The sequence below is a fragment of the Toxoplasma gondii genome, chromosome VIIa (genome assembly GCF_000006565.2).
Source record: "Toxoplasma gondii ME49 chromosome VIIa, whole genome shotgun sequence".
NCBI classification, from domain to species: domain Eukaryota; phylum Apicomplexa; class Conoidasida; order Eucoccidiorida; family Sarcocystidae; genus Toxoplasma; species Toxoplasma gondii.
Genome location: NC_031474.1, coordinates 15,147 through 33,529, shown reverse-complemented (window position 1 = coordinate 33,529; position 18,383 = coordinate 15,147). Strand labels below are relative to the sequence as shown.

The 18,383-nt window shown below is 52.0% G+C and overlaps 1 protein-coding gene across 1 annotated transcript; it reads left to right on the top strand.

Annotated features, from left to right (window-relative positions):
• The first annotated feature begins 12,960 nt into the window (after window positions 1-12,960).
• On the top strand, window positions 12,961-17,342 carry TGME49_279550 (hypothetical protein). The gene is made up of 6 exons (XM_018781843.1): window positions 12,961-13,740; window positions 13,998-14,093; window positions 14,587-14,593; window positions 16,320-16,349; window positions 16,793-16,834; window positions 17,116-17,342. The coding sequence occupies exons 1-6, from the start codon at window positions 13,253-13,255 to the stop codon at window positions 17,170-17,172; spliced, it is 720 nt and encodes a 239-aa protein (XP_018637475.1). The 5' UTR covers window positions 12,961-13,252; the 3' UTR covers window positions 17,173-17,342.
• Window positions 17,343-18,383: the final 1,041 nt, after the last annotated feature.

Below are 18,383 nucleotides of genomic sequence, written 5' to 3'. Positions count from 1 at the left end.
GCGCTAGCACGTTGCTCCTCGGCTACCTGACGGTCGGACGCGGGTGGTTGGAAGAGAGAAGAGAAGCGCGTAATTGGGCGTCGCGACCATGCTGAGGCCGTCACCAAGCAGGCTTCGAGGATCTTTATCGCACTTTGATGTGGCATTATTTTCCAGCTTGAGACGGTACAAAAGCACACGTTTGAAGCAAGCCGAGATGAACAACAGAGTCGACGGACGTGATGCTGAACAATTTCTACGCGCACAGACATCAGGCGTTAGGCGGGGCGCAACAAGGCATTTCATGAGTTGGTCGTCGACTGTGCAGTGGCCGCGCCGCATGAAGTCACGGGTGTGCTTTCATCACGTCGGCAACTGTGTCCTGAGCATGCGACGTGACATCCTCGTCGGTACTCAGATGTATTGCTGTTTTCGCGTTTCCTGTCTGCGTTGAAAAGTGAAATTACTATGGTTCGTGTGCGTATCAACGCTCCAGTATTATCATGTGTTGTGTGAAATGTGTCGCAGAATGTCGGCGTGACAATGCATAATTTGAAGTTGATGTTGGGTCCAGCGTGAGGCGCTAATATGTGTGTTTGTGCTCTCATGGGTCCCGATGCGGCCGCCGGGTCTGAGCCAGGCGCTGCCTCTGTGCACTCAACATGCACCATGCAGACGCTCGCTCTGGTGCTCTGTACCGCAACGTCCAACGTCGCGACGACCTGAACCTGTCGCTGGCCGCTGGAGCGACGTGGGTCTCCCGATTCCCTCATGCGGTTGTTGTGAAATGTGTGGGGGAGGTGGGTGAGGGGCAACAATCGGTGTCAGGTTGGATTGTTCTCAGATCTGTCCACCGTGGTCAGAGTGGATGCAGCAGGTGTGGACGAGCTGTGGTGGAGACTGAGAAGCGGTGCGGAGCCGTGTCGGGCGCGGTCCCTATTGGGTGCGCCACGGGGGAGCCTGCAGGCGATGGCGCAACACGGCACTTGCGGTCCATCACGACTTCTGAGTCAACGGTTGCGATCGCCTGATAAACCTCCTCGGTCGTGCTGAGTCGTGGCGTTCGTGGACAGACGGTAGGCAACGAGTGGAGGAGGGTGCGTGGCGGGCTGCAGTGTGGTGGAGGTAGGGCGGAGAGAATGGAGTCGTCCCAGGACTCGCCGGAGTCCTCATCGGGGCCGGACCACATGTCGTTGATCGGGAGTCGTTGTAGCGGCGGTCAGGGTGTGGGATTGGTGTGTTAGGCAGACACGTGTTGAGTCGGACAACTGTTGAGTCGTAGAACGGGAGTATTTCAGCGGTGCACTGAGGGCGGGCAAACACTGCCGACGCGGACTGCGTGAGGCGGTCCGGCTTCGCGTCTCGCCAGTTGGGGGAGACAGCGAATGGTTGAGGCAATCATTGATGGTGGCCGCTGGATTCCCGGACGGGACTGTGATGCTTGAAGGCGTCGTCGCTGTGGTTGCGAGTGGTGGTGGAATCGCCAGGCTCGTAATCCGGGAGGACGTGCTCCGTTCGGTGAAGGGCTCATGTGGTGAGCGCGCGGAGAAGACCCACCCGTTGGTGGTGTCAGCCGGTGGTCTGACGGGTACTGCGTTATGATTCGTTTGCAGCTGTCGCAAGTAGGGAGCGATCCCGGTGTATGGAGAGAGGCGTTGTGTACCGTTTGATCTCGATGGCTGTCTCACCGCGAGCGGACGCCATGTCCGCTGTCGTCATTCGTGTTTACAACATGAGTGGCGCACACCTCGCTAGCATGTTGCTCCTCGTCTAACTGACTATTGGACACGGGAGGTGGGGACAGAAGAGCGTCGTGCGCAGCTCGTCGAATGAGAATGTGCTGACTCTAAGGCAAGGAGTAGTCGTCCGAACGTATCCCGACTTCGCCACCGCATGGTTGTGCAGTATCAGCTGGTATGCAAACACAGGTCCACTCGCTCCCACGTATCGTCCTCAGTCGTCGGCACGGGTGATCAGAATCGTGTACGCCCACACAAACGCACGGGCGTAGGCGGGGCACAACCAGACATTTCATGAGTTGGTCGTCGACTGTGCAGTGGCCGCGCCGCATGAAGTCACGGGTGTGCTTTCATCACGTCGGCAACTGTGTCCTGAGCATGCGACATGGCATCCTCGTCGGTACTCAGATGTATTGCTGTTTTCACGTTTCCTGTCTGCGTTGAAAAGCGGAATTACTATGGTTCGTGTGCGTATCAATGCTCTAGTATTATCATGTGCTGTATGAAATGTATCGCAGAATGTCGGCGTGACAATGCATAATTTGAAGTTGATGTTGGGTCCAGCGTGAGGCGCTAATATGTGTGTTTGTGCTCTCATGGGTCCTGATGCGGCCGCCGGGTCTGAGCCAGGCGCTGCCTCTGTGCACTCAACATGCACCATGCAGACGCTCGCTCTGGTGCTCTGTACCGCAACGTCCAACGTCGCGACGACCTGAACCTGTCGCTGGCCGCTGGAGCGACGTGGGTCTCCCGATTCCCTCACGCGGTTGTTGCGAAATGTGTGGGGGAGGTGGGTGAGGGGCAACAATCGCTGTCAGGTTGGATTGTTCTCAGATCTGTCCACCGTGGTCAGAGTGGATGCAGCAGGTGTGGACGAGCTGTGGTGGAGACTGAGAAGCGGTGCGGAGCCGTGTCGGGCGCGGTCCCTATTGGGTGCGCCACGGGGGAGCCTGCAGGCGATGGCACAACACGGCACTTGCGGTCCATCACGACTTCTGAGTCAACGGTTGCGATCGCCTGATAAACCTCCTCGGTCGTGCTGAGTCGTGGCGTTCGCGGACAGGCGGTAGGCAACGAGTGGAGGAGGGTGCGTGGCGGGCTGCAGTGTGGTGGAGGTAGGGCGGAGAGAATGGAGTCGTCCCAGGACTCGCCGGAGTCCTCATCGGGGCCGGACCACACGTCGTTGATCGGGAGTCGTTGTAGCGGCGGTCAGGGTGTGGGATTGGTGTGTTAGGCAGACAAGTGTTGAGCCGGACAACTGTTGAGTCATAGAACGAGAGTAATTCAGCGGTGCACTGAGGGCAGGCAAAGACCGTCAACGTGGACTGCGTGTGGCGGCCCGCTTCTCGTCTCACTGTTGTAGCATCTTGCCAGCTGGGGGAGACAGTGAATGGGTTGAGGCATCATTGATGGTGGCCGCTGGATTCCCGGACGGGACTGTGATGCTTGAAGGCGTCGTCGCTGTGGTTGCGAGTGGTGGTGGAATCGCCAGGCTCGTAATCCGGGAGGACGTGCTCCGTTCGGTGAAGGGCTCATGTGGTGAGCGCGCGGAGAAGACCCACCCGTTGGTGGTGTCAGCCGGTGGTCTGACGGGTACTGCGTTATGATTCGTTTGCAGCTGTCGCAAGTAGGGAGCGATCCCGGTGTATGGAGAGAGGCGTTGTGTACCGTTTGATCTCGATGGCTGTCTCACCGCGAGCGGACGCCATGTCCGCTGTCGTCATTCGTGTTTACAACATGAGTGGCGCACACCTCGCTAGCATGTTGCTCCTCGTCTAACTGACTATTGGACACGGGAGGTGGGGACAGAAGAGCGTCGTGCGCAGCTCGTCGAATGAGAATGTGCTGACTCTAAGGCAAGGAGTAGTCGTCCGAACGTATCCCGACTTCGCCACCGCATGGTTGTGCAGTATCAGCTGGTATGCAAACACAGGTCCACTCGCTCCCACGTATCGTCCTCAGTCGTCGGCACGGGTGATCAGAATCGTGTACGCCCACACAAACGCACGGGCGTAGGCGGGGCACAACCAGACATTTCATGAGTTGGTCGTCGACTGTGCAGTGGCCGCGCCGCATGAAGTCACGTGTGTGCTTTCATCACGTCGGCAACTGTGTCCTGAGCATGCGACGTGGCATCCTCGTCGGTACTCAGATGTATTGCTGTTTTCACGTTTCCTGTCTGCGTTGAAAAGCGGAATTACTATGGTTCGTGCGCGTATCAATGCTCTAGTATTATCATGTGCTGTATGAAATGTATCGCAGAATGTCGGCGTGACAATGCATAATTTGAAGTTGATGTTGGGTCCAGCGTGAGGCGCTAATATGTGTGTTTGTGCTCTCATGGGTCCTGATGCGGCCGCCGGGTCTGAGCCAGGCGCTGCCTCTGTGCACTCAACATGCACCATGCAGACGCTCGCTCTGGTGCTCTGTACCGCAACGTCCAACGTCGCGACGACCTGAACCTGTCGCTGGCCGCTGGAGCGACGTGGGTCTCCCGATTCCCTCACGCGGTTGTTGTGAAATGTGTGGGGGAGGTGGGTGAGGGGCAACAATCGCTGTCAGGTTGGATTGTTCTCAGATCTGTCCACCGTGGTCAGAGTGGATGCAGCAGGTGTGGACGAGCTGTGGTGGAGACTGAGAAGCGGTGCGGAGCCGTGTCGGGCGCGGTCCCTATTGGGTGCGCCACGGGGGAGCCTGCAGGCGATGGCACAACACGGCACTTGCGGTCCATCACGACTTCTGAGTCAACGGTTGCGATCGCCTGATAAACCTCCTCGGTCGTGCTGAGTCGTGGCGTTCGCGGACAGGCGGTAGGCAACGAGTGGAGGAGGGTGCGTGGCGGGCTGCAGTGTGGTGGAGGTAGGGCGGAGAGAATGGAGTCGTCCCAGGACTCGCCGGAGTCCTCATCGGGGCCGGACCACACGTCGTTGATCGGGAGTCGTTGTAGCGGCGGTCAGGGTGTGGGATTGGTGTGTTAGGCAGACAAGTGTTGAGCCGGACAACTGTTGAGTCATAGAACGAGAGTAATTCAGCGGTGCACTGAGGGCAGGCAAAGACCGTCGACGTGGACTGCGTGTGGCGGCCCGGCTTCGCGTCTCACTGTTGTAGCATCTTGCCAGCTGGGGGAGACAGTGAATGGTTGAGGCAATCATTGATGGTGACTGCTGGATTCCCGGACGGGACTGTGATGCTTGAAGGCGTCGTCGCTGTGGTTGCGAGTGGTGGTGGAATCGCCAGGCTCGTAATCCGGGAGGACGTGCTCCGTTCGGTGAAGGGCTCATGTGGTGAGCGCGCGGAGAAGACCCACCCGTTGGTGGTGTCAGCTGCTGGTCTCAAATCTATGGCTTTGTGGTTCGCTTGCAGAAACTGCGAGTAGGCCGCGGTCCTACAGCATGGAGGCAGGCGACACGTGCTGGTGTCCGTTTCGTATCGATCGAGGGTTCGCAACAGGGTGAACCCATCTCTGGTGTTGTCATTCTTGTATAGCAAATGAGTCGCGCACACCGCGCTACCACTGGTCTCATTCTCTGCCTGTTGATAAGACTTGGATGGGGGAAAGCGACGAGCGGGGTGCGCAGCTGGTCGAACGAGAGCGTGCTGCGGCAGTCGCGTGCAACGTTCCGTTGATGCGTTCGATTTCCGTTTCGCTTTGGCATTATTTTACAGCTTGAGCAGGTCCGAAGGCGCAGGTTCAAAACACATCCTAACGACCCACAGAGTCGTAGGAGACGACATTCACCTTCCGAACACATTCAAATGGCACGGCGTTAGGCCCGGGCACAACAAGGCATTTCATGAGTTGGTCGTCGACTGTGCAGTGGCCGCGCCGCATGAAGTCACGGGTGTGCTTTCATCACGTCGGCAACTGTGTCCTGAGCATGCGACGTGACATCCTCGTCGGTACTCAGATGTATTGCTGTTTTCACGTTTCCTGTCTGCGTTGAAAAGCGGAATTACTATGGTTCGTGCGCGTACCAATGCTCCAGTATTATCATGCGTTGTGTGAAATGTACCGCAGAATGTTGGCGTGACAATGCATAATTTGAAGTTGATGTTGGGTCCAGCGTGAGGCGCTAATATGTGTGTTTGTGCTCTCATGGGTCCTGATGCGGCCGCCGGGTCTGAGCCAGGCGCTGCCTCTGTGCACTCAACATGCACCATGCAGACGCTCGCTCTGGTGCTCTGTACCGCAACGTCCAACGTCGCGACGACCTGAACCTGTCGCTGGCCGCTGGAGCGACGTGGGTCTCCCGATTCCCTCACGCGGTTGTTGCGAAATGTGTGGGGGAGGTGGGTGAGGGGCAACAATCGCTGTCAGGTTGGATTGTTCTCAGATCTGTCCACCGTGGTCAGAGTGGATGCAGCAGGTGTGGACGAGCTGTGGTGGAGACTGAGAAGCGGTGCGGAGCCGTGTCGGGCGCGGTCCCTATTGGGTGCGCCACGGGGGAGCCTGCAGGCGATGGCACAACACGGCACTTGCGGTCCATCACGACTTCTGAGTCAACGGTTGCGATCGCCTGATAAAACTCCCCGGTCGTGCTGAGTCGTGGCGTTCGCGGACAGGCGGTAGGCAACGAGTGGAGGAGGGTGCGTGGCGGGCTGCAGTGTGGTGGAGGTAGGGCGGAGAGAATGGAGTCGACCCAGGACTCGCCGGAGTCCTCATCGGGGCCGGACCACACGTGGTTGATCGTAAGTCGCTGTGGGTACAGTGTAGCGTGAGGGTCGGTTCGTGTGCTTGTTGGGTGGTGTCTCGATTGCAACGTGGAGATCATGGCAACCTTCCCGACGTCTCATTGGTCTGCCGGTGTTAGACACAGACGGTGCTGGGTGTGCACAAAGGCACAGGCACTGAAGGCATCTGGCAGCGCACATGCCGACATGTTGAGTGACGTCGTGCAGGTTTTCGTTCCAGATGGCCGTGGATTTTGAGTGTTTATGATCCCGGACGACTTTGTCGGTTTACGAATCCACCTGCACACAAAGCGGGCGGTACAGTTAGTGATGTCTGTTGCTTTTTGCTGAACGACTCTGTCGCGTGGTTGGGTTACAGCGACAAGAAGTAGGAACGGCATTCGATGCTGAACCATGATACGTGCACTGCCAGAACGTGTGGCAGCGAATTGGTGGGTGACAAAAAGAGATGTGATGCCGTCGTTTTGGTTATGGTTGGTGGATAAGCGACGATGAAGGCATAATGTTCAGATTTGTTTTTGTCCATGTTGAATCTATTTGAACGTTAAGTTGTTGTGAGCACTCAAAGGACGCATGCATGCGCAAATGGTGGCAGGCGACCGACCCGCGTCTTCTCGCGTTCCGAACGCGTACATATACAGTTTGAGAAGGTAGGACGGGTTGGCGTGCTTTTGGGTGACAACTCCTCACACATTACTCGGATTGAACTCTGGAGTTTGTGCGAATGCTTAGGCAGTGTGGTGTGCATTCAGGAGAACAATAGCAATTAGTTCACCTGGTCAGTCACGATATCAGGGCCGACAAGGCACTATAAATGGTATTGTCGTTTCCTGCATGGAACGCGACTCTTTTGGATATAAGGCACGTTGAATCGTCCTAAATGTGTTTGTCTCATTTGAGTCTAGTTTTCGTTGTAGCTGTTGCACTGGTACTGTTCACTGTACGCACCCGTCGCACCTGGCAGTCCGTGACATCACAGTTAAATCCAAAATGAGCCGCACGCTCAAGACCCTTGCGGACTCTGTGTTCTTTGACGTGGGTGTGCGTCGAGTGTCGACGGAACGGGTTCATTGTCGAAAATATGTTCCATTTAGAATGGCGAAGGGAATCGTTCTGCTCAGGCAGACACGCACCCCCATACTATCCAGCGCAAGCAACAGACAAGTGAATTTTGGCCTGTTGGTGGTGTGCAGCGGGCGAGAGGATTGACTATTGGTTGGTTCGACTCTCGGATCTCGCATCTTGGGGAGAGCTAATGAGTTCGCTTATCATGATAAGTACCTGCGACGGTTTCCACGTTTTGATGAAACAAGTGACCCGCAGGCAGGTCACATTAAAGGGACGGATCACAGGGAACAACCAGCAGGTGTATCCGCGATCATTCGGGAGGCACTAAATCCGTGGGACACGGGTTGCGCCACACCAGTCCGCGATGAACTTAAACGACTTTATGCTGAAGAGGGGGAAGGTGTATCATTCTCATTACGTCTTTGTCGGTAGCACGCGCAAACATATGTGGTCGTGCTGTCAGTCTCAACATGCACAAGACAGACTGCCATGCAGGTGTCAAATGGTGTCTAGTTTTGCTGTCGCCGGATGTAGCCAACGCAGGAGTCGGCGGCGTTGTTGATGGGCTTGATGACGTGACGGACATCGTCAAATGGTGGCCGGCTCTGTGGTATCGTTGGCAGCTTCTGTTCGTGCCGCGAGAATCAGGACGTTTAACGTGGTAGCATGGACGACCGCTGTTATTACGCACAGGAAAACAAAGTAGGAATGGGCAGTTTACCAACCGGGAGGGTCGTTGTTTGAACGTCCAGATACGTCAGTCGCAGTTTTACTATGAATTCAGGATCTCATTGTGCAGATATTGTGAATACAAAGAATGAACTATGTAGGTTCTTTTTAAAATCATGTGACAGTTAGGTAGAGTCGATTGTGGTTTTGTTATTTTGAAGTCCATGAAATCAGCCATTCTAGCGCATGGAGTTGTATGCCTTAGTAAGTTTTGAGTGGACTGAGAGAGTCCGAAGCCGCCGTGGGAGCACGGTTTAGGCAGCAACAGGAACGTGTTCTTGTCTTTTAGACTTATGTTTTGTCGGGGCTCCCGCCCAGGCACAGGAAGTAATATGTGGCGACAGGAGCTGTTCACATGGCGCCGATGGTGCAAACAAGAGACAGTATCGGATCAGTAAACATTTGACCCTTGATGGAAGGAGCCAGATATGAAGAATTTTCCTGACCGGTTAAATTTACATTAAACGAATATCTGCTTGCCGCGTGTAAGCGCTGGATGTTGGAAAATGCCACGAGTTGAAAACGATATCCTGTTTCTAATGTGCGACCGTCCTTGCGCTCTCCGGCATTTTCGACAAACCTGTTTTGTTCCTTATCACGAACGCCGCTGATTTCTAAACAGCGACGAAGGACGGCCATCGGCCCCACAATAATTTCGCCTGAGCTCGACGTACCTCCCCTTGTTTCACCCGATGTATGCGGCCGTACCTCCTTGGACCTACTGAAAGATTTATCTCTGAGGAGCTGCTTTTGGTTAGACTGGTGCAAGCGTGAAACCGGCGATGAAACCGGCTCTGACTGTGTGGCACCGCCACGCTGATTTTGAATGATTCATTCCATTGGGTTCATCTCTCGTCTACATTGAGTAGGCAGTCGCGACTGTCGCCAAGCTCCCTCTTGCCTGACCATGGCCCACAGCCATATCCATAGTTTTTGTTATATGTGGCAGAAGGTTGTTCAAGATTACGCCAACTGGAGAGACAGTAAAGAAGCAGTGTTGGTCATGTAGGATTGGGGCTGCAACTGGACCTGACAGAATGTGAATCGAGAACAAGCTGGATGACGTGCGGGAAGGTATGATGCGGAACGAATGGTGAAGGGCGTCTCGTCTCACATGATCCAAGCAAATGAGGACTGACATGTGACGCTGCAATCAGATTTGACCCTTGCATGTGCACGTTTCCCTTGATGGCTTTCCCGAAGGTACTGTAGGGACCGGACGGCCCGCTAGACGATGGTGGTCAGGTGTAAAGGAAGAAGGATTGACTCAGTCCACAGGTTCTTCCGGCAAATATCGGGGGCAAAGGGGAGATGGACACGAGGGCGGCAATGGATCTGTCAAATGGCAGTGCATTTCTGAGGAAATAATTCGGTTTTAAAATGGGATAGAACTTTCTTCGCCTGTTGCGGCACTTTTCGTTTCCGCGAATGTTGCCTTCAGGGACCTAACTCCCCGAATCTGGAGCAGAACCACCATCAACCGGGCCAATGACGGTGAAAGAATGTGAAGATGAGAAAGTGAGGCAAGACGAGGTGGCAGAGGGTGAACGAATGGTCAAGAATGTTATCTAGATATGCGTACAGGTTCCAGGTAGATGTTTGTCAAGATATGGTGTCAGTCGGATGAGCGAGACTGTTGCATTCCCGGTTCTGTCAACAAAAGAGAAAATGCTGAAGAAAGCAGCAACTTCATTCGCGGAGGTGAACCTCAGTTTCTCGCTCACGAGCGGTGCCATCTGGCTGTCTTCCAGAGGTTACCAGGATTTTGTCGGCACCGCGACATATTGGACGATTACGGAGAGACAAGAGGGGAAGTTGACACCAGTCTGAAAAGTCATATGCATGAAAAATTTAATAGAACATGTCACAGGCTTCAGGTGCACGTGGTTCTTGTCATCCTTTCCGTAGTCCAAGTCGCTCTCTGACCCATTCTTCTGCACTCTCCTCGTTTGCAACGTCGTCCGTGTGAATATGCAACCAGTGGTTAATCATACGAGCGACAGACAGTCAGGCTTACAGTGGCGAAGAGTGATTCATCGCCCCATATTATATTTGTAGTCGCAAAATAGTGATTCGAAATATTTACTGGTTCCCGAACGGAGAACAGATCTGTGTGTCGCACATGGGGCAGAAGAGAGAAACCGAGATAGCGGCGAAGCGAACAAGGACGGGAGAGGCTTGTGCCGTAGAGGCCGGTGTTTACAACAGGCTCATTTCATAATACTATTTTTTCAGGGGCATGTAGTGTTGCACAAGTGCGCAAAAACATGGGTTACTTTTTTTAAACTGTTGTTCTTAACGAAACAACTGCAGGACAGTGGAGAAAATGAACGCGCACGTATCGCAGGCATTTGGGGGCGGCGCTGTTCAAGCCATCAGAAAAGCGTCCGCAACAAGCGGGATTACGAACATCAGTCCCGGTGCCGGCCTACGGAAAACGTCTACCCGGTGTCGTCAAAGTCACCACGAAGCGCGTACCTTCTCTCTGGTATTGTTTTTCCATGATCATTGCGAACCCATTCGTTATGCGCGTATGTTGAACTTCCCACGCAATTCACACCCTGTATCTGATCCTCGAAAACGGTGGAACTATTGTGAAGAGACCAAGTGAATTTTGACGGGTGGTTCTTGTCCTGCCTGAAGCTACACGGGCTGTCTGGTGCTGGTTTGTACTGGCAGTGTCCTTGTTCAATAAATGTAACATTTGTTATCCCTAAATGGGACACGAAAGCTTTTGTGCGTTGCAAAAGACTCGAACACTGATAACTGTGAGTGCATTGCTCGCCTTCCGTCAAGTGTCGTAGGTCGAAGGATCAACGAGGATAGTTGCATTTGACTGAAACAACACAAAGCTCGAGGGAGTGTTTCTTTAGTGGCCGCAGTAGTATCGAGCGCCGCACCTATGTTGTCCCCCACCGCCAGCCGCCTCGCATAAAAATGCTTGAATGTAGAAAAGAGGGCGGGCAGGATCAACACTTCAGTAAACGATGAATTGAACACTGAAATAAATGGCATCACACCGCGTTCAGACTCTCCGACTGACCCCTGTATCGACTGCCAACATTCAACAGTACAGACAGTTTATAATACGACTTTCAGAGGGACTAAGTTTTTGTGTCCAAGAGAGATGGTAAGATTGGCTTCTCGTCGTCGAGATGGATAAGGTTGAATTGGACCAGACAGAACCTGAACTCGAGCTACAGGACGAAGCGACAATGCCAGTCGACGAAGTGATGTGGTGTAAAGCTAGTGCAAGAGTTTGGGAGAGATTAAATACGCCATACGCCCAGGGAGAATACATCCACCTAAGGCTCTGATTGGCCCGGAGACTGCTCTGTGTTAGCAGGCTGTACCAGCGAATTTGGGAATTGATAGTCCCGGATTCGTTTTCATCCGGTTTCCCTTCTCTCATTCCAACATGCTGCTGTGTTGGGACGTGTTTTTTCGCCCTATGGCCGTAGGATTTATTACGCTGCGTTGGCACGGGCACCGCCGTCCGCAAACAGGAGGAAGGAGCTGGATGACTACGTGCATAGAAAAAAGGCAAAGAAGAAGACGCGGAATATACGGAAGAAAGGAGACAAGTAGATCGACAAATAGAGCGGAGATCCTAGGTTTCGAACAAGGACGAAGGGGACGCTGAAGTTTGGCAAATCAAAAACTATGTTTTAGCTAAGTCCCTCGAAATGTGGAACCTGGACTACATTTAGGCTGAATCCTTCGAATGTTTGGAGGTTTTTTCTCACTGCCGTTTTATCTTACACTGGAAGGTTGCCCGGTTCCTTGTTGGCGTAACAAGCACTTCATATCAGCTTGGTGATGACGAAAAGCTCGGACAGAATACACGGGGACAATCCACGGGCATATCGAAAAGACATCGAGCGAAAAAAAAGTCGCCAGCGTTTTGCAGTGTCCACTCAGCTACTTCGGAAGGCGCAGAGCGAGGATGGATTGCTGAATAAAAAATGTACCGCGATGAGCAAAACAATCGCCTATCGTTAATGACACAACCTTTAATCACCACCAAATCTGGAGGAGATCCCTAAAAAAATTGAACTGATTCTGGAAAACCTGATAGGGACCTGAGCCTGCAACGGCACCTCGGCGTCGCCGTATGATTCTTCGGAAACGGGTGATTGATAGGGTGGTATGCCGCAGGTGAGCTTGTTAAGCTTCCTTCTTGTATATACAAATAAACACACCTCTTTTCGGCGGGATGCGTTAGGAATTTGGGACTAAGCTCTGCATATTTTAAATACAGGGCATTACAGCAGCAGTGCCACTCGGCCTGGAAGTGCTTGGAAGCTGTTTCTAGCCTGCAGCTCCTCCTGTCATGATCACTGCTGTTCCACCGTAAGTGAACAGGAGAGTCAACCGGACCAGTGGTGAGAAACGACCGAATGTTGTGTTTCCTCTTCGCAAGAATTCTAAACGCAGAGACAACTCTCATCTGCCTAAACTTGGGAGGCAAACACAGCCGAACATTTTTCAGTCGTCTGTATGAGTGTTATCACATGGGATTCCCGATAGCACGGGAGGAAAATTGAAATGGTGGAGAAACGACAGCGTTGTTTTGGGTTGGCCAGTTCCGCAAGCAACACGAGTAGTGACAACGCAAAAGTGTTGAACTGGCGGCGTCAGCGGATTCAGTACGTTTCCCTTGGCTGAGCGTCGAGCTGCAGCGCGGAATGCATGCAACAGCAGTGTGCTCCAGAGCTCACATCCACTATAAGGCGCATGCCGCGAAGTTCCTTCGACAGTCATCCGGACCCGGTCGCCTTGAGTGGGGAGACAGCTGTAAGTTCGGCTGGTTCTCAACGTTTCGAAGTTTCTCTAGAAAACTATTTATCTGTCAAATTTGTGTCGAACTTCTTCCCTCAGCTTTCTCGGTTCGTCTGACATTATACTAACCTCATTGTGTGTTCCGCTCCAGTTCTGTCCGTGAAGGGCAGACGTTTGCAGTGCGTCCGGTTTTCGCATATTGCATCCTTTTGACTCTGTGCTTTATCATTGATCGCCCATTCGTTTTTCGTTCATCGCACAACATGCCGCATCTAGGTTGCCGGTTGGGCTCCTCTGTAGGAGCGAGCGAGGACAAGAAGACGGCGACTACTTGTGTCCACAAGAGAAGTCCGATGCGAATCCCTCTTCGCGCCATTCACAAATTGCGACCTCATTCCACCGGGCTCCTTATTTCTCTCTATGCCTTCATTGCTCTAGTAGCTCTTCAGTCTCTTGTGCCTGGCGACTCCACCGCAACGCTGTCCTTCGGGGCTGAGGCGATGCACGCATCTACTGGGGGGCTCGACACGTCTCTGTACGTTGACGACATCGAAGAAAATGAAAGTTCAGCCTCTCGGACCCGGAGTAACCCAGAGGACGAAGACACCAACGAGAGTATATTAGAGGGGTTGAATGACGGCGCAGCGATCTCAAAGGAGACTAAACTGCATAGAAGGACGTCGTTGGGCGGAACCCGCATACCAAGTGTTCGTAGGAATGGCAAGCTCGGAGCGATATTCTTCACGACTCTGTAAGTATACTCACAGCTTGATTCAATTCTGAAACGGTCTGAGGCTCATAGCATATACGTGGTGTTTTCTGATTCGACTCGGCGGGGCATGAAGTAAGGCGATAGTGTATAGGATGCCTCCTTTGATCCTGTCCCAAGAGCAACCACTTTCTGTAACACGTATACCCTACAAACGTCTCGTTGAAAATGACAACACAGCAAACAGATCCACAAACGCCTCGGTTGTCATTCCTTTCTGTGTGGATGTGACTGTGCAGGGTGGCAGCCGGTGCTGTTGCAGTCGCTCTGTTGAATGGGGAAAAATTCGGGTCGACGATAATAGGCGGCCGTTCACTGCCCACTGATGCCCGTGAGTCGTAGAACTGTCTATGGATCGCTTTTTTCGGGAGTTTCTGCAAAGCGCAGGCGGAGAGAGTCGGACGAAGTGTTTACCAAACAGTGTTACAGCTTTGAGTCAAAAATATCTGGAATCCTCTCTCAGCGATGCACATCAATTTTGGAGCGCCTCTGTTGCCTTTATGCTCTCGACAGGGGAGTAAGTCTGATGAAGGAGATGGCTCGATATTGTTTCGTTGAAATGGCGGTTTTGCTTGCGTACATCGAGACGTAATCGAAGTGCTTCCAGACGGATTTCAGTCTTTGGGCTTGACGTGAGTTAGGAGTTGCTTTCTGAGGTTTGCTGCCAGGTATCTTGCACTTGCGGCAGAGCCGTGGGCTGGCCCCGTGTGTGTACACATGAACGTAGTCATCCTGTAGACACGGAGCAAGACATGTTGCCGATTCAGTCGTGGAGCGGAGCGTTACAATACTGATGGTTCAGTCTTCTGATATTTCCATCCAACTCAGAACAAAAGTAAGGCAACGCTGATGGTCAGAAGGGCTGGGGCAAACGGACCTGCAGTCACCTTTTGTGCTTATTGTCACTGGAAAGAGAGACACACTTGACTTACCTTTGGTGGGGAGCGGCCCGTTTTCACGTTTTTGTTGTGGGGGTGGGGGGGCAGATGGTGCGGTTCAGCTTGTGGTATCTGAGCGACCACATATGAAGTAATTATGCGTAGCCCAGGACATGTAGTGCAGGCCAGCTTCGTGACTGGATCCGACTCCGGAGCGGAGCTGTTTCCAGTCAAGACATTGTGATAGACATTTCAATAGAAATGAGGGGCCATGGGGGTTTGGAGCTCGTTGCGCGAATCCAATGTAAACAAGTTTGGTTTGTCCGAAAGGATACGTTCCCCAGACTCCATAGCATGAGGTCTAAACAGATCACGGGGAGGGCAATAACGAAGTCAAATTTTCAGGGCTTACGGAGTTATCGATAGAACAGATCGCATGGGCAGTGGCTTCCACTTCGGTAGCTAATCGCTAATACCTCACGGAGTTGCTTTTCGTGCTGGACTCAGCATGACGAGTGTTGCATCCCTCGTGTGCATTGAGGTGTCTTGCTGATTCCCTTCTTCACTGTGTATCGAAAAAGTTCCCGTCTGCGGTAGTGAAATTGAGCAACCAGTGAATTAGTGGTAGAATGCCCGTGTGCCATATAAAAACCGAGCAGTCCATGTGGCATTCCTCGCATGCCTAAAACAAATTAGGATCAGATCAAGAGGGTTCACTGGCAGAACTAGAATAAAGGTAATTACCGTAGTTTTTCTTCGAGCGACTTGTGACTCTCCAATATAGATTAGTACAAAGGCTTTGCCATATGTCTTACACAAAGCCGACATTAACAGAATAATAACCATAAATTTAGTGCGTAGCTTTTTCATATCACTGGATATAGATATTGTCTATGCGCGATCGCTTTTTACGGACTGATCATGAGTTTGTGATATTTACGTTTAAATTACAGAGCTACATGCCTCAGGAACTTGGACCCTATTTTAGGATATCGTCGTTTTTCCAGGTTTTCTGGAAATACAGAGAAAGAAAATTCTTATGCACTTTCCTTAGTACTTCCTGTGGAAAGTGTTGCACTAGTTTACTGTTGCAACTACGTATTTCTAGTTTTCAAGAAAATACGCCCTGTAGCTATCCATAGTGCTATTTATTTGTAACTATCCATAGTGCTATTTATATGCGTCACGGCATAATCCATTCTGGATCGTCTCCAGAAGTACTTTATCGTCTGCGGTTGGAAACATGGGATAGTGAAGCTTCTCGTCATCGTTGAGGATCCAGAGGAAGAACCATCGCGTTAACGATTGCTAAGTTGCTGCTGCAGGCCTTGTTCATCCGCTCGCTTTTACCACCGTGTACGGGCAGGAAGTTCGCTTGCGTCTGAGATTTTCGTAACAGTTCAGTGATAGCGATGAAGCTAACAATAGCTGTGTGCTCTCGCTTCTGAAGAAGATGAAGTAAATCGGTATCCACCAAAGATTTATACGTTGTAAAAGCACTCAATATCTTTGGCGCGTATGAACAGATGCAGAACATTGTCCTAGCGATTGATGTGCCGCAAGTGCCTTTCCTGATTTGTGTCTCTCCCGGCGGCTCTCTTCCGCAATTCCCCAAATGATGTTTTGACCCTTCTTCGCTTCAGATAGTTTTTAGTAAATTTGCTCTAATGTCTGTGGTTTCAGGAACCCAGAGCGCAGCGGCCAAAGCTCAAAGTAAGTACCGTCCGCCTGATTCCATACAGTTGTTCCTGTTTATGCAACTCTGCCTCAGATTCACCGTTGAGAATGACGCAAAAAGAAAGTATCTGTGGTCTTCCAGCGGCTGTTCAACGTAGCTTTCGTAGCTTTAAGTCGTTTTCATAAAGGAGGGACCAATTTGACCGTAAGACGACGCTGTGTGTATTAAACTGCCCCAGCCTTCATCATGATGAGATTCCACTCGCCTGTATCCGCTGCATGGACTCGTCGCACTAGGAGATCCCACATACAGTAGTGAAGCAAGACGCTGATGGTGATAATAGATGTTGATCTGTGCTTGACCGAAACGAATGTAGCCTCATACGTTCCCCGTTTTTCACAGTGGTGAGTCACTTAATCCTCACGAGGCTGCGCACTTCTAATTTGCTGTCGCTCTGTCTCTTTCTTGTGATCTGCAGGTTGCCCTTGGACTCGCAACCGTTATCGCCATAGGACTACTCGTAAGCTTGCCTGCCTTTTGCTAGAGATTCCACTGCTCATTCGCTTGTTTCGAATGCAGCGGGGTGCCTCAAGGAAGCTCCATCTTCGAATATTCGTCAGTCATTGAAGCGACGACGCATCAACGCGCTGTTAGATTGTCCCATGGGTTGTTTGTTTCATGTGTCAAATGTCGTACGTTTGCTACGGCTCATGAGACCCTGATTTACGCAGCTGTCCTTTTACCGTAAAGGCTTTCAGCCGCACGCTACCTCTACGTGGTTGCTGTGGCGTTTTGCTACAGTACTACAGCAATGTAAGCGTTGCAGGTGGATGTGGATTTGTTGAAGCCGAGTTTTAGAAGACATCGAAGGGGAGGAGAACCTCAGCAAGCAGACACGGTTGCCAGAAAAACAAGCAAACATCCGACTTGGGCACCTAGCAGCGTTTGCATCTCCAGACTGACTAGGCGACCGACTTGTGAACTGAAGAGCGCTTCGCATGAGGGGAGGGCCTGGAGTAGCTGTGGAGTTCCGTTTGGATGGTTCTTGTCCCGTGCACCGCGGGGCACATGTTGACTAATTACCGCCTCATGAGTGCAGAAAAGTTTGCATTTATGTGGTAGGAGCACGTCGAAATCCTGATATGCACTGAAGTTAACAATGTTCAGCAAAAGCGGAGCTAGTCTGAGTTGTGGGAGATGCTTTTACGAGCCATTCGGGAGACGAAATCAGAGGCACCATTTTCGTTGTGCTGGCACCATTGACGATGTGAAGGCCAGAAGCGACTCTTGAGAAGGTACGAATCATATAGTGGTCGATAGCGGTTTGATCGTGGGAAAATCGATGAATCTTTGGATTGTATCAGCTGCAGTTAGTGAGTGGAATTCTGGCATCCTGAGCAGCGCTGGTTCCTGTGAGGAATGATGTGATTAGGTGTGCCTGGTCGAGCAAGACGGTACTATGAGCATCGGGTTACAGAAAACAACGCGCGGCAACGAGAATGGGGGGTGACCAGGTAGATTACTGTGGTGGCATGCATAAAGTTCTTATCTAATCCACAATTCCGTTGTAGGTGGTAATCTTACAGCGTGGACGCCTGAACTTTCCTGTGGCAAACTTGCAGGCATAGGAAATAGTGTCACAGATGGCTCGCTGCTACACACGCTGGCGCTACTTACTCAAGTACCTCCGGCGGATGAAAATGTGTGATACAGAGTCATTTTCGTCACTCTGTTGTAGCAGCTTCTCCTTCTGACAACAGTAACGTCTACTAGAGAACATCGGTCAGTGGTGGGGATAGCACGTGTGTAAATGGAAAACGCGCCCCCGGTATCTGAAATGCCGGCGCATGCGGAAACTCTTTTTATCTAACTTTAAAATTCTTTGCAGGGTTGCATGCTACTGAGACACGCTTGAAACAGTGACGTGGTGATTATTGTCAGAGGTATCCATGGGAGTGACCTAAGGCTCTACGTTTCACTGAACACTGCAGCGGAAGTGGATGGTTTGACGCTGGGGGTTCGCTAGCCACAGCTGATATCGGTGTCAAAAGGGGTCCGGCGGTTAGTTG

What these genes read in the sequence shown, in the direction of transcription:
- TGME49_279550 (XM_018781843.1), top strand. Translation starts at nt 13,253, where the DNA reads ATGCCGCATCTAGGTTGCCGGTTGGGCTCCTCTGTAGGAGCGAGCGAG. An exon ending in GCGATATTCTTCACGACTCT is followed by an intron (nt 13,741 to 13,997) that starts GTAAGTATACTC and finishes GTGACTGTGCAG; the next exon opens with GGTGGCAGCCGGTGCTGTTG. An exon ending in CGCAGCGGCCAAAGCTCAAA is followed by an intron (nt 16,350 to 16,792) that starts GTAAGTACCGTC and finishes TGTGATCTGCAG; the next exon opens with GTTGCCCTTGGACTCGCAAC.